The 15,398-nt window shown below is 41.8% G+C and overlaps 1 protein-coding gene and 1 long non-coding RNA gene across 2 annotated transcripts; one reads left to right on the top strand and one right to left on the bottom strand.

Annotated features, from left to right (window-relative positions):
• Window positions 1-4,530: 4,530 nt before the first annotated feature.
• Window positions 4,531-6,328, bottom strand: LOC308403095 (uncharacterized protein; the record flags this gene model as incomplete). The annotated part of the gene is made up of 2 exons (XM_080892346.1): window positions 4,531-5,063; window positions 6,015-6,328. 2 exons carry the CDS (start codon window positions 6,326-6,328, stop codon window positions 4,679-4,681), a joined length of 699 nt encoding a protein of 232 aa, XP_080748472.1. The 3' UTR covers window positions 4,531-4,678.
• A 3,772-nt stretch (window positions 6,329-10,100) lies between these two features.
• On the top strand, window positions 10,101-14,732 carry LOC308406530. The gene is made up of 3 exons (XR_013973562.1): window positions 10,101-10,285; window positions 12,593-12,704; window positions 14,217-14,732. It is a non-coding gene; the product is annotated as an uncharacterized lncRNA (long non-coding RNA).
• Window positions 14,733-15,398: the final 666 nt, after the last annotated feature.

Here is a 15,398-nt window from a genome sequence, read left to right on the forward strand (position 1 = left end):
AAAATGGAAGACATACAAGACCACTGATAATCTCCCTCGATCTGGGGCTCCACGCAAGATCTCATCCCGTGGGGTCAAAATGATCATGAGAACGGTGAGCAAAGATCCCAGAACCACACGGGGGGACCTGGTGAATGACCTGCAGAGAGCTGGGACCAAAGTAACAAAGGTCACCATCAGTAACACACTACAACGGCAGGGAATCAAATCCCGCAGTGCCAGACGTGTTCCGCTGCTGAAGCCAGTGCATGTCCAGGCCCGTCTGAAGTTTGCCAGAGAGCACATGGATGATACAGCAGAGGATTGGGAGAATGTCATGTGGTCAGATGAAACCAAAGTAGAACTTTTTGGTATAAACTTAACTCGTCGTGTTTGGAGGACGAAGAATACTGAGTTGCATCCCAAGAACACCATACCTACTGTGAAGCATGGGGGTGGAAACATCATGCTATGGGGCTGTTTTTCTGCCAAGGGGACAGGACGACTGATCCGTGTTAAGGACAGAATGAATGGGGCCATGTATCGTGAGATTTTGAGCCAAAACCTCCTTCCATCAGTGAGAACTTTGAAGATGAAACGAGGCTGGGTCTTCCAACATGACAATGATCCAAAACACACCGCCCGGGCAACAAAGGAGTGGCTCCGTAAGAAGCATTTGAAAGTCCTGGAGTGGCCTAGCCAGTCTCCAGACCTCAACCCCATAGAAAATCTGTGGCGGGAGTTGAAAGTCCGTGTTGCTCGGCGACAGCCCCAAAACATCACTGCTCTCGAGAAGATCTGCATGGAGGAATGGGCCAAAATACCAGCTACTGTGTGTGCAAACCTGGTAAAGACCTATAGTAAACGTTTGACCTCTGTTATTGCCAACAAAGCTTATGTTACAAAGTATTGAGTTGTATTTTTGTTATTGACCAAATACTTATTTTCCACCCTAATTTACGAATAAATTCTTTACAAATCCTACCATGTGGATTCATGGATTTTTTTTTCACATTCTGTCTCTCACAGTTGAAGTGTACCTCTGGTGCATATTACTGACCTCTGTCATCATTTTAAGTGGGGGAACTTGCACAATCGGTGGCTGACTAAATACTTTTTTGCCCCACTGTAGCTGTAAGTAATCTGGGCGCTACAGCTTTAAGCAGCTGCGAGCTCCCACGGACGGTAATCACGATCACTGTCTAGCACTAGCATCTAACACCTGGAGCTCAGGGGGGCAAAACAATCGCGTGAGTGCTGCTGTTTGACTGAGGAAGAATAAAGTAGTCGTGGTAAGTCAATCACATGACCACTTAAAGACAAAGCAACAAGGTGATAGATACCAGTTTGTAAACTGTGTTGATAGGCCACGTAAAACCAGAGCCATGATAAACAATACGCTGCGTTTTTTCCTCAATAGTTTCGTCACGTTTACTGTCGGCAACCTGCGGCTCTTTAGTCCTTATAGTACAGAACCTGCGGCTCTGCGTGGTTTGGGAAAATAAATTAGAAGTATTTAGCTGAAGTGTAATTTATTTATGTTAGTTCTTTTTTTAACTTGTAGTTCTAAATTGGAAGATTATTGTGATATTGAAATAGAAAAATAAAATTATATTTTATTTTTCTATTATTTTTTCATCGCTCAAAATAAGCGTCACACTTGCGGAAGCCAATTATGGATCTTCGGATCCACATTATGTCAGCAGCTGTTCTCCACCGTGAACTATGTTAAAAACAAACACCGCTCACGCCTCACAGCTTACAGTTCTGCGTGAAGATGAAAGTGACTTCGTACAGCCCCGATTTGCAGACGCTGTGCGCAGAGGTTCAGGAGCAGAAGTCTTACGGTGTGTTCACACCGAACGCGATGGACGCGAATAGAGCGTCAGGTTTACATGTAAAGTCAATGGAAAGGCGCGATGACGCGCGATTGCGGGTCCCGTGAAAATTCGGAAGCAGATTTGCGTCGCGAAAACGCCAAAACGCGTGAAACGCGCGTCAGTGTAGCGCGTCAGGCGCGTTTGACGCACGAAACGCGCGTCAGTGTAGCGCGTCAGGCGCGTTTGACGCGCGAATAAAACCACGCGCGTGAGTTTTTGTGTTGCACTTTGTGCATACGCGCGTTTCGCGTCTACCGCTCGAGTTGGAAAAATCTGAACTCCAGCGTCAAATCGCGCCGCGACAACCAATCAGGAGCCTGGTGACGTGGCTCTGACCTAGGTCAAAGGGGCAGATCCAGCCAAAGCCCTTCATTCTTCATTCAGTATGAAGGAAAAGCTGATCAGCGCCGTGGCTAACCACCCCGAGCTATATGATGCCAGCTCCTATTTCTACCGAGACAGGAATAAAAAGGACCTAGCTTGGAGACACATAAGTGAGGAGATCGGGCAACCTGGTAAGTTCATTCCTTCTTCTTTTTAATTTTCAGACTGACCCGATGAAGCCGTGCAAAAGCTAGCAAGCGCGCCTACTGTCCCGCGATTTTCCCACTGTTGTACAAATACCTTTCCGCTAACCAGATAATGCGTTTATTCAGAGGACATCTGCAGGAGAAAGTGGAAGAGCCTCAGGGACACCTATAATAAGGAGAAGAGGTCAGAGAAGGAGAAGAGGAGTGGGTCTGCAGCAGGATCGGGGAGGAGATGGAAGTTCTTCGCGGTCATGGGGTTTCTGGACCCCTTCCTCACCCCGCGGGAGACCAGCGGTAATATGGTGCGGACCGTGGAGAACTTCTCCCCCGAGGACCAGGGACAGCCCGAAGAGGCAGCAGGGGAGTGTCAGTCAGAAGGTATGTTTACAATTAATTAATGTAGGCAGTTAATTTATGCGTGTTGTCATACAGGAATATATTTTGTTTATTAATAAACAGTATAAAGTAGTCCCGCTGTTCATCCGTCACTGCCTCGCCTTTTCGCTGATTTTTTTATTGCACCGTACAGCTTTCAACGATGCGCATTGCATTCTGCAGCCCAAATGACAAATCTCCTCCGTGTCATGTCTCCTGCGCTTGCCAAACTTATCATGTTTGGTTTTGATAACCATCACTTCAAATAGAAAAAAACAGCACAAAAACACTCATAACTATGACCCTCATTCGGAAATAGACACCTGCACCGGGAGCAAAAAAGGCGCACAAAAGTGGCGCCGCAGACGGAGAAAAAGCGCGGCATAATACTTTTACGTTTTAAAATCGACAAAGGTTTGCACTTTGAGAATCAACTTGTGAGAACTGTGACTACTGTTCATGTGCTGCAATAAATGGGAGACCACTGTATATAATAATAAGTATATAATAATATAATATTCTCTATGACTATTGTCTTCAACCTGTTAACATTTAATATTGTCTTGATAGAGTCAAGTTATCATGCAGCAGAGTCCTCCCCTGTTGCTTCTCCTGACTCCCCAGTCCCTGGTCCCTCCACTCCTGCTGCTGCACCCACAGGTATGAACATCAAGCACTGATAGCTTTTTACTTGCTTGGATTCCCTTGTGATCACCTTTACTAAATATCTACAACCAATCTGTTCATATCCTGGTTTTTTTCAATTTTGAAAATGACAATCTAGTAGCAGCCTTCTCATTTCTTTGTGGTGTTTTGTTCTGTTTTTTACAGGCCCACAGAGGAGGAGAGCTCGAAGGCGGTCGAGGGAAGGGTCCCAGGATGGTCCATCGGCGGTGGAGCTGGCTATCCTGGAGTCCCTAAAGAGGCCACGCCCGTCTGCAACAGAGTATTTCCTCCTCGGCCTTGTTCCTGCTCTGGAGAGCATGCCGCCTCAGACACGAGAATTCGTGAAATTCCAAATTCATAAATTAGTTTTTGACAACAGCACAGCTGTGCTAAATTTGGAAACATTGGACCCTAATGATCAGTAGTTTTCTGATGAGGCAGCAGCTCTCCAGGGCAGAAACAATGTTCTTATTCTTCTCCTCCTTCTCCCCTGAGGCTCTTCCACTCCAAGCTGGGTCCTTTTTATTCCTGTCTCTCTGTAAATAGTTAAATTTCATATATTTATGTTGAATCTTTTTATTACTGAATTTATATATTTTATCAAATAAACATTTATAATGACAAATGTCTCTGTTCTACTACACAGCAAATATTGGCACCCGACTTGACACAAGTAGAATTTATTTCATATTATACTAATGACAAAATATACTGATACAGTGGGATGCAAAAGTTTGGGCAACCTTGTTAATAGCCATCATTGTCCTGTACAAATCGTTATTTGTCACAATTTAAATTGTCAGTTAAATACATCATATAGGAGACACACACAGTGATATTTGAGAAGTGAAATGCAGTTCACTGGATTTACAGAAAGTGTGCAATAACTTTACACTAAATAAAGCAGGTGCATATATTGGCAACACATAAAAAGAGAAATAACATAAATATGTAGTGTATATCAATGTGTGTGTCTCCTATATGATATATGTAATTGACATTTTTTACTGTAACCGATTCATACAGGAAAATAATGACTATTAATAAGGTTGCTCAAACTTTTGCATCACACTGGTTATAGGAACATAGTGAAGACAAGTTACTTAAGAGAATAAAGAGAGGTTAGGTTATTTTGGAGTAGAGATCCATTTATTAAGAAAATTTTAAAAAGACAGGAACACTCTTTAGAGGTTTGTGGGTGGCTCTTAAAAGAGCCGTTGTGGGGAAGTCACTCAGACTTCAAACAGGCTACTCCTTTGGTTGCCAAGACACAGCTCCCTCTGCCGAGAAGTGGGCCATGAACTTCTCCCTCACCAGGACAGCCTCTCTGGAGGAGTTGTTTGCTGCTACACGACCCAGGCCTTGCAACGGCTCCACCACAGCAGGTGCCACACCCCTCACAGCAGGTGCCCCTCTCTCGTCCACACAGCGCAGAAAATTGTGGAGAACACACGTTGCCTTCACACACTCTGCGATGGACCGCCAGTCTTCAGTTGAAGGCACAGCCATGAAATCGTCCACTAGACAGTCCCAGATGGCCGTCGCTACCTGGGGGATGATCTGGCTCACCGTGGACACACCGACTCGAAAACTGAACGTGATGGTCCTGAAGGAGTCCCCGGTGGCAAGGAACCTGGACAAAATTGTTTAAAATGTGTATTATGTGTACTGCAGTTACAAAATACATTATTGAAATTCCAAAATTACAAATTCCAAAACATAAATCTTACATAAAACATTTTGTAATTATAAGGATAATTACATGATATATATTTGATATAATCTAAAACAGTCTGCAGTGATTATATACAAATATTCAACTATCCCAGAAATTAAACCAGGTATAAATAAACAAAAGGAGTGTGTATCACTACAAAGATTAACCCACAGTGGTCCTAATACCAGTTTGATATCAGCAAACACCGAGAGCATACCTATGACACCACAGCCATGCTATCATTCAACCACTGATAACAGCATAAATCGAATTAAATCGGGACTTGATGAGACCATCTGAGTATCACTAGAAATATTATAAACAGTACCAGTTTGCTATCGGTAAACACCGAGAGCATTCACTGTTAGCATAGCACATCCATGTTAGCAGTGTATACACGATACACTGATAACATGGATGTGCTATGCCATCAGTAAACGCCGACAGCATTCACTGTTAGCATAGCACATCCATGTTAGCAGTGTATAAACGATAGTTTATACACGCCGACAGCATTCACTGTTATAGCACATCCATGTTAGCAGTGTATACACGATACACTGATAACATGGATGTGCTATGCCATCAGTAAACGCCGACAGCATTCACTGTTAGCATAGCACATCCATGTTAGCAGTGTATAAACGATAGTTTATACACGCCGACAGCATTCACTGTTATAGCACATCCATGTTAGCAGTGTATACACGATACACTGCTAACATGGATGTGCTATGCCATCAGTAAACGCCGACAGCATTCACTGTTAGCATAGCACATCCATGTTAGCAGTGTATAAATGGATGGTTTAGCATATATTAGCACAGGTATCAATAAAGGACTACCGTATTGACCACTTTTACTAACCTCAGGCAGACGGACAGGCGCTCTGCAGGTGGGATTGAGCGCCTGTAATTGGTGTCTAGGCGGGCGATTCTGGGACCGACGCGGGAAAGCAGGTCCTCAAACTGGCCGGGTGACAGACGATGATATCGCTGGAATCTGCCGTCATCCAGGCGCAGCTCCTGGAGCAAATGGTGAAACTCACCAAACTGCTCACGCGCCTGGAGGACTTGATGGACCCAGGTACGGCGAGGACGTCTTTTACGCTGCTGCTCTGCTCTCCACAGTAAATAGAGAAGGGAGACTCTCTCTTCAAGCGCTAGCTCGACAGCTGCCATCTTGCAAAGATGGAAACTCCCACATTTCCGGTTCACGCGCGTCACGCGCGTCAAAATATCATATTTTGACGCGCGATGGATTTTTCTTGGACACGCGTTGAGACGCGAATGTACACGCGTCAAATTAGGGGCGTTTGGGGCGTTTTATTCGCGTCCATCGCGTTCGGTGTGAACACACCGTTATTGTAAACGGCAGACCCGACGATGTTTACATGAACTCGCTTTTCAGCATCTCTTTATTGACCACTTTTCACACACGGTTGCTGTACGCATACAGCCGGCTGTAGCTTTTCAGCTCACAGCCCGACACACACCAACACAACAGCAGAGAGAGCACAGACGTTAAGGCGGCGAGGCGTGATTGCTGGTGCCGCTCAGGTGCGTCCGCCTCCCCTACAGCGGCGCTGCAGACTGCGCTCCGCCAGACACACTAAACCCTGGTAAAATATATATTTAAAAATTCTATTATGAATAATAATATATTATTATTATTATCTATTATATATAATAATATATTATTCATCTTTTAGCAGCATAGTGTTTTTGTTCCAATTATTTTTTAAAAGTCAGGTCAAGGCTCCAACAGCCCAAAGGCGATATAAGGGTGGTGGCTCACAACAGTTTTGTTTGCTGGATCATTTTAGTTCAGCATCTTTCCTTTTGTTATATTTCTTTAAGAGTTCAAAATGTGTTAATTAAATAAAATGTAATTTTCTCTGTAGCACTTCATGGATTTCAAAAGCAGCACACCTTAGTTGTTCACACAAAGCATAAAAAGTAAAAAACAATATATACAGTGTTATCTTCATTTTAGATGTCACAAATATTTGTGGCTCCCAGTGTTTTCTTTTGCGTGGAAACCAGGTCCAAATGGCTCTTTGGGTGTTAAAGGTTGCAGACTAGCAAGCATTCTCTGCTTATGAGCAAAACAAAAAACAAAAACAGGGGAAGTTTTAGGAGTGAGGGCGAGAGAGAGAGAGAGTTTAGAGATGTGAGAGATTTGTGATGTTTAGCATGTTTTGAGTGTGTAGTTAATGTGTTGTCTGTGTAGTTAGTGTGTAGTGTGTAGATAGTTTTGTGTTGTGTGTCAGAACAATGAGGCGACTGCTGTCTCCAGGTAGAAACAGCAGTGATACACCTGCTGCTGTCAGACCTGCAGGTATCAGGCTGTGATGTTTCCTTTATAGTGGACGGAAATTATGTTTTTGGAGTGGCACAAATAATTTGTGGCATCTTATTGAAGAACAGCTGATTGTTCTGTAAATAGTTTGAAATGGTTATAAAAAAAGAGTAAAAGGTAAATTTATGCAAATAACTTTGTTTGCAAAACTTGTGCATAGGATTTTAAAATTGACAATTTATATTTGCATTTAAAGTTATGAAAGATCATCATTAAACATATTTGTGGTTGTTACAGTAAAAAATATCACTTTTTCTACTCTGATTTTATGTTTTTTGTCTGATTTTAGATCAATTGTGTTAATACAGTATATCAACATGAAAACATAACTGTAGATTCAGACACGTGAGGTTGTGCTGAAAAGAATGATACCAAACAAGGCAAAGTAAAGAGTTTTTAGGGGTAAAATATAGAGGGAGAATCAAAAGTAGTTAAAAATGGGCAATTATACCCTGGACCCCAGAGGCTTAAACGTTTTTTGTTTTTTTTAAGTAACGCAATAGTTACTTTTCAAGTAATTAATTACTTTTAGAATTTGTAACTCAGTTATTAACTCAGTTACTTTTTTGAAGAAGTAACTAGTAACTATAATTAATTACTTTTTCAAAGTAACTTGCCCAACACTGCTGATATGTAGCCGACACAGCGATGAAACAGACCTCCTGTGATACTGTGGAGAAAGACTACGAGTAGCAGCTGTGAGCAGCGTCACCTGCAGGTAGATGAGCTGATCTCAGTGCTGACACGTGTTGACACATGCTAGTGTTTCTAAGACAAATGACTTTAGTCGTAAACACAAGAGACAGACAGGGGGCGTAACTGATGCCTGACCAGCTTCAAACTTTGTCCACCAACAGGATGGTGTTGGAGGATGGAGGATTCTGTTAATTATATCCCAGCTACAATTATCACAGAGACAAGCAACTTAATATAAAATGTTTTGCAATAACAAGTTTATATTCTGAAATAGATGTATCACATGAATGAATCATTAAGAGGTTAGGAATCCACCACTATCGCTGTACAAATAGAGGAAGAAACAGACTCAGAGGAAGAGGGCGGGCTTTACTTGGTGTCAGTGACAGAAATGAAAAAAAGCTCAAATGAGTGAGAAGGACGATGAAGGAAACATCTGTGCTGTGTCTGCTCTGTAAGTAGAATCTCTGTGTTTGTTTGAATTCTTGTACTTTGACTGTCTGCTCTCCTGATAACTGATGATGGAGGAGAAGACATGAAAAACAAATCAGGCTGAATTCAAGTTCAAACACCACGAGGACCAACTGCAGGTCTGAAGTTTCACAGAGTTACTGATGAATTTATGAGTGAAAAGCTGAAATAAAATGTTGGTGTTTGTGTGAACAGAGCAGAGGACAGACCTTAGTTCAGTACTAGTTGTTTGTATGTATTCAGTGTAACTATAATGTAACTTGAAGGACTTCCTTGTTCTACAGTAACTACAGAAGCAGCTCATGAAGCATGAAATGATGTGATCAGTTTTATTTAATAATTCTGATCATCGAGAAGTAGAAATTGAAATCCTGGAGTCTCTGGTTTAGTACGAGCAGCTTTTTGCTGACCTGGTTTAGATCCACGTTTCCTCTGACAGGAAGATCAAACTGGGCTGTAGGCGACACAACATGGAGAGTTTGATGTTTCTGTCTTAGAGGGAAACATCAAATAATACAAAGTTGTTCTGAGTGATCACCTTTGTGTGTTTATGTCAGATCAACCTGAGTGTCATTTCTCTTTAGTTCTGATCTCACTGCTGAGCTGCACAACAAACCAAGGTCAGTAACCTTCTTCTGTCACAGTTTAAACCTGATAAACTCTGACAGGTTTCACACATTTGGATTAAAACTTTCAGTAAAGATCTCAAAGACGTGATCATCAGTTTTTCATTTTAACCCTCACAGCTCGTCTGACTGTGAGTCCCAGCAGCTCTCAGTTCTTTGAAGATGACTCTGTGACTCTGAGCTGTGAGGAGGACGACAGCTGTGCTGGATGGACTCTGAGGAGAAACACAAGCAAACAACAGAGGACTCAGTGTGGAGTTGAGTGGGGGAAACCAGCTGGTTCTTCCTGTAACATGACTATGATGGTGCCTCATGACAGTGGAGTTTACTGGTGTGAGTCCAGAGAGGGTCCCATCAGTAACATGGTTAACCTGACAGTCACTGGTAAGCTGAGTGTGTGGAGTTAGTGTTGATGAAGCTGTGTGTAAATGGATGAAATGCTGTAGTTTGTCTCTGTGTTGAGGTGGATCAGTGATCCTGCAGAGTCCTGTCCTCCCTGTGATGGAGGGAGATGACGTCACTCTGCTCTGTAAAACAAAGACCACTCCCTCCAACCTCCCAGCTGCTTTCTATAAAGATGGCTCCCTCATCAGGAAGCAGCCTACAGGTCACATGACCATCCAGCATGTTTCCAGGTCTGATGAAGGCCTCTACAAGTGTGACATCAGCGGTCATGGAGAGTCTCCATCCAGCTGGATCACTGTCACAGGTGACACACTCACCTGTCTGTGTTTCTGCAGCTTTCAACATTCACAATGTGACGACAACTTAATGACTGTGTTTGCTTTATTTTAGGGGAACACACCACCACACCTCCACCTACATCCACACCTCCACCTACATCCACACCTCCTCCTTCACTCTCTCCTCCATCACTCTTTCCTCCTGTTTTCTCTGTATTGTCTGTTGGATCAGTCTTTCTTGTGGTTCTACTGGTGTTACTGGTTCTGCTGGTGAGACAAGATGTTGAGAGGAAAGTTGAAGGTGAGACTCAGACTTTTGTAAATTTACATTTTACGCACACTTCAATGTCTCCAAATGTAGACGTTTTCTTAGATTAAAGGACCATTTAGATGATTTTACAGTAAAATATTTTTGCTATTAAATTTGAAAATGTCAGCAGATGAAGGTAAAGCTGCAGAGCATCAGTCGTGCCAGTAAAACAAAGCAGAGGTGATATTTATGGATTTTACAGATTTGAGAAGCATTCTTTTTATACTCTTTGGGAAGTAAGAACATTTAATAATTTAACATTGAGCACATTTGTAAATACATTCTGACATCTGTGTTGCACTGTGGTGCAGTAGATGGGTTTGATTCCAGCAGCTGACTGCTTCTGTCTGTGTGGAGTTTCTTAGCGTGTTCTCCCTGTGACTCCCTTCTCTCCGGGTACTCCAGCTTCTCCCACAGTCCAGGAAAAGTTTTTGTGTGTTAGAAGACAACTGACACGTGTGTGAGTCAGCGTTCACTGTTCTGTGTCAGCTAGTTCAACAGTGCAGCTCACTGATGTGTTGTAGCATGAATAAAATATCTCAGTTGTTTGATTCAAATGAGACTTGTCTACATTTTCTTAGAACCACGTGTGGTTGCGAACAATGATGTAGGTCCACCGCTTATGAACCAGTCTGGATGTGTTCAGATTGTTTCCAATAGGAAACAATCTGAACACATCCAGCATCACAGATGCTAACAGAGTATACTCTGTTAGCATCTGTGATGCTGGATGGCTAATTGTCATACAGGTTTTAAATTATTAACCTTTAATATCATGATTTTTGGGCCACATCTGGATCACAGAGTATTTGGCAGTGCAGTAGCGGCACATATGAGGCCCAGATGTGGTTCACAAACAAGTGGTTGAGATGAGACACATAAAGAGGCCAAAGATCATCAAATGTGTGTTTTCAGCCTCTCAAATGGTTCTTTAGTTAAAGCTTCATTTCTAAAGCTCTGCATGTAAAACACAGAAGCAACATGCTGCTGACAACCGCAGTTAGTCTGAACCTGGTGAGAATTCTCACTGCACCGGGTTTTTCGAGCTTGTGGTGAGGCTTCTCAGGCTGCACTGAAAGAAGCTTTGTGGATGCCACCTTCCTGTTCACACAAACTCATGGCCGTTCTGTCGGTCATTCATTGGTTCACAGCAGAGGTGCTGAGAGAAGAAAAAAGGTGTGAATGGCTTCTGCATTTTTTAAATTCAACACTCACTCTCTGCAAGATGCAGTTTTAAAAACTGTGTTTTGACACAGCTGTGCTGCAGTAATTAAAATGTTTAATTCTTCAGAGAGTGATGCAGTTCATACCAGTTATGAACAAACAGCGTTCAGATCGAACAGACCGAGATGTGCATTTGCTCTTCTCATTTAACTTTTAAAAGAGTCTTTAATTCTCATTGCAGTCACTGAGTGACATCATGACTCAGGTTCAAGCTTAGATCAGACCTGTGGATGATATTAAACTGAGATATAAATAAAAGCCAGCCTGTCCTTTAAAGAGATATGAACAACACAGTCACTTATAGATTTGCTCTAAAGAGGAAGCAGCTAAACAACTTCCTTTCTGTCTTTAAATGTTCCTCTCACACACAAGACTAAGCAGCCTTTCAGCTGTAGATAAAGATGAACCATTTTGAACAGTGAATAATACAAAGCAGCTCTGGTAGAGCTCATGTAAGATATATATATATATATATATATATATATATATATATATATATATATATATATATATATATATATATATATATATATATATATATATATATATATATATATATATATATATCAATATATCATATAAGATAAAGAGCAGGATTTTGGTCTGAGTGCAGCACAAACTTGAAACAAAATCAACCAAATAAAAAGCAAACATCTGTGTCTCAGTCCAGATGTTTGCTTTGGTACACCACATGCATACATGTACTGGTAGTTGTGTCTCCAGTCAAACAATGGAAAGTGTGCACTTTACTGGACTAAACGCCTGCAGCATTTCACTGTGTATGTGGTATTCAGGGAAGGAACTTTCAAACTTCTCTTGCAAGTGTCTGTTTATCCAGGCTAGGGGCCAGTATTATGAAGACTGGGGCCAGTGGGATTATGTTAAATGTCTGTTATACTGACTACTGCAGTTTCTCAACATTCAGAGATGCATTCAGAAAGCAGTCCTACATATTTGTTTAATATGTGCATTGAAGGACGGCTTTATGTCTTTAAGACATTCCTGCAGTTTAACTAATTGGTGTGTGTTATCTGGCTACATGGACAGATAAAGCAACTCTGTTTCATTTTGCAGAGACTGATACAGCTGTGGTCTACTCAGCAGTAAGAGCTGAAGACATCAGGAATGGACAAACAACCATCAGAACAAGGCCATCCAGGTCTTGCTGCCTTTTAACAGAAACAAGGTGGCTGTCACTCCGTTTCCAGCAATCATGCTAAGCTAAGCTAATATAACCAAATTAAACTAGATCATCTAGAATACGCTCTCATTAGCATAGCGTTGCACCAGGGCAACAGAAAGTTTCTTTAAGCCTCTTATCCAGTACATGTGAACTTAAATGATGCCAACCAACCTGAGTGTTTGGAAAAGTTCAATAACATGTAGGAAGCTTGGTCCTTTAAGGGTGAAGCCTGATGGGAAATGTATTGGGGGTGTGTGTAGCGGGAGTGCCTGTGGGTGTGTGTGTGTTTCAACAACCTCGTGATGTTGAAACAGCTTTCTACGCCAGAGACGTGTGGATGAGCAAATGTTGCCAATTAGGGGCAAGAGCAAATTCAAGCAGTACCTGCCCAGTAAATCTAGAAAACAGGGTTTCGGAATATTGCTGGATTATTTCAGTTCAGTTCAATTTTATTTACACAGTGTCAAAACACAGCAATTCACACAGTTGTGAAATTTACATTGGGTTGCTGTGCAACCAAGCTTGGGCCAAGTGGAAATGTGGTCCTAAACTTGGAATTACACAAAGTCCAAATCCAAATCCAAAAAAGAAAGCAAGAAGAGAGAATGAAACAGTAGTGGGGTATATGTAAAGAGAAGTGGAAGAAGCAGAGACCCAGAGTTCTCATTCAAAATCAGATTGAGACATTATAATATAATATATCACTCTGGCCAACAACATATTCACCAACCCCATCACCCAGCTGGTCCTGAAGATGGCCGTCCCTCCCTGAGTCCGGTTCTGCTGGAGCTTTCTTCCTGTGAAAAGGGAGTTTTCCCTTCCTACTGCAGCCAAGTGCTTGCTTATAGGGAGTCATCTAATTGTCAGGGTTTTCTCTACATTGTTGAATGGTCATTACATTACAATATATACCACCTTGAGGCAATTGTTCTTGTGATTTGGGGCAATGCAAATAAAAGTGAAGTGAATCAAACAGGGCATGGTGCAGGGTTCCTGAGTGGACATCTGTTTTACAGCACAGAGGAACTTTTTGGGAAAGTTTCACACAGAATAAAAACAATGTCTCAAACCATGAGAATCAGTATGACATGATACTGTACTATTCAAACCTGAGTCTGTATCATGTTATATAAGTAAACGCGTTTTAAGTGTTTTTTTATGTTTTTATTCCTTAACCACAGTTGTGTAATGATGTGTGAGTTATAATTTCTCTGTTATTTCTTTAGGGGATTTCTGAAATATAACATTTTTCTTTTGGCAATATAATTACCCAAAATTAGTGAGATGTTGAATAATTTTCAGCATGTACCGTCAAAATGTGTGCAGTAGAGGGTTTAAATGAAAAATATGAAGCAGGAAATGAGAAGAGTGAATCTACTTCAGATGTAAAGATTCAGTTTCTGTTATATCATGTTAGATTTAAACAGAGAGGGAAAAAAGTGGAGACAGAGCTTGTGAACGTCGTGAAGCACAATCGTGAATCAGATTGTTTGAACTGTGTGTGTTTGTGTTCAGACTTTAAACCAGAGCCAGACGTCGTCTACTCTTCACTGAAGTAGTCCACCAGTCCAACCACTGACGTCCAGCTGCTGGTTTCTAACTGGTCCCCCCAGCACCTCAGACCACAGGACATGTTTGAAGATTTCTTTATATATTTCATATTTTTTATGTTGTTTTTTTCACTTTCTAGACCAAAATGACTCAAATGCAAAATTTTGTTATGTTACTATGTCCCATGTCCTCGGTAACTGGTTGGAATTGTTGTAGTTCATTCATGATTGTTGGCTCTTGTTTCCCGTCAGTGATCTGTTTTCACTGGTTTTCTTCATGTGCTTCTGTGGGTTTCAAAAAACTGTCACATGGAAAATCTGACTAGTGTGATTGTTGCTAACACACACACAGCTTTAATGCAGAAAGCAAAGAATAAACGTTAAACTACAACCACAGACTGAACACAGCAGAAGCATCATTCAGTGGCCGCAGAAAACCTTCATGATGTTTGTGTTTGATGCTGCAGAGTTTTTATTTCAGGTTCAGGTCTGTTCATGTGTCTCTGCACAGCTGTAATTAAAATGTGTTCAGAGGGCCTCAGTGTCTGAATGGTTCCAGTTCAGCTCCATAACAGCAGCGTCCCTGGTTTGATTCCTGTGTTTCAGCTCATATCTGCCTCTCTCACTGAGGGACACACACACACACACACACACACACACACACACACACACACACACACACACACACACACACACACACACACACACACACACATTGACACCTCACTGTCCTTGAACCAATAGAAAGCTGGTGCTCAGAGGAAGAGGGCGGGCTTTACTTGGTGTCAGTGACAGAAATGAAAAAAGCTCAAATGAGTGAGAAGGACGATGAAGGAAACATCTGTGCTGTGTCTGCTCTGTAAGTAGAATCTCTGTGTTTGTTTGAATTCTTGTACTTTGACTGTCTGCTCTCCTGATAACTGATGATGGAGGAGAAGACATGAAAAACAAATCAGGCTGAATTCAAGTTCAAAACACCACGAGGACCAACTGCAGGTCTGAACTGACTCTTTATCTTTGCTCAGGAGTCGAGGAACCACAGCAGGCAGTGAAAAGATCAAATCATTCACTCATTATATCAACACAGCTGAGAGTCTGAAATACGACATTTAACATTTTCATCCATTTAGTCAACTATATACTATAA

The sequence above is a fragment of the Rhamphochromis sp. 'chilingali' genome (genome assembly GCF_963969265.1).
Source record: "Rhamphochromis sp. 'chilingali' genome assembly, chromosome: 1".
In the NCBI taxonomy this organism is placed as follows: domain Eukaryota; kingdom Metazoa; phylum Chordata; class Actinopteri; order Cichliformes; family Cichlidae; genus Rhamphochromis; species Rhamphochromis sp. 'chilingali'.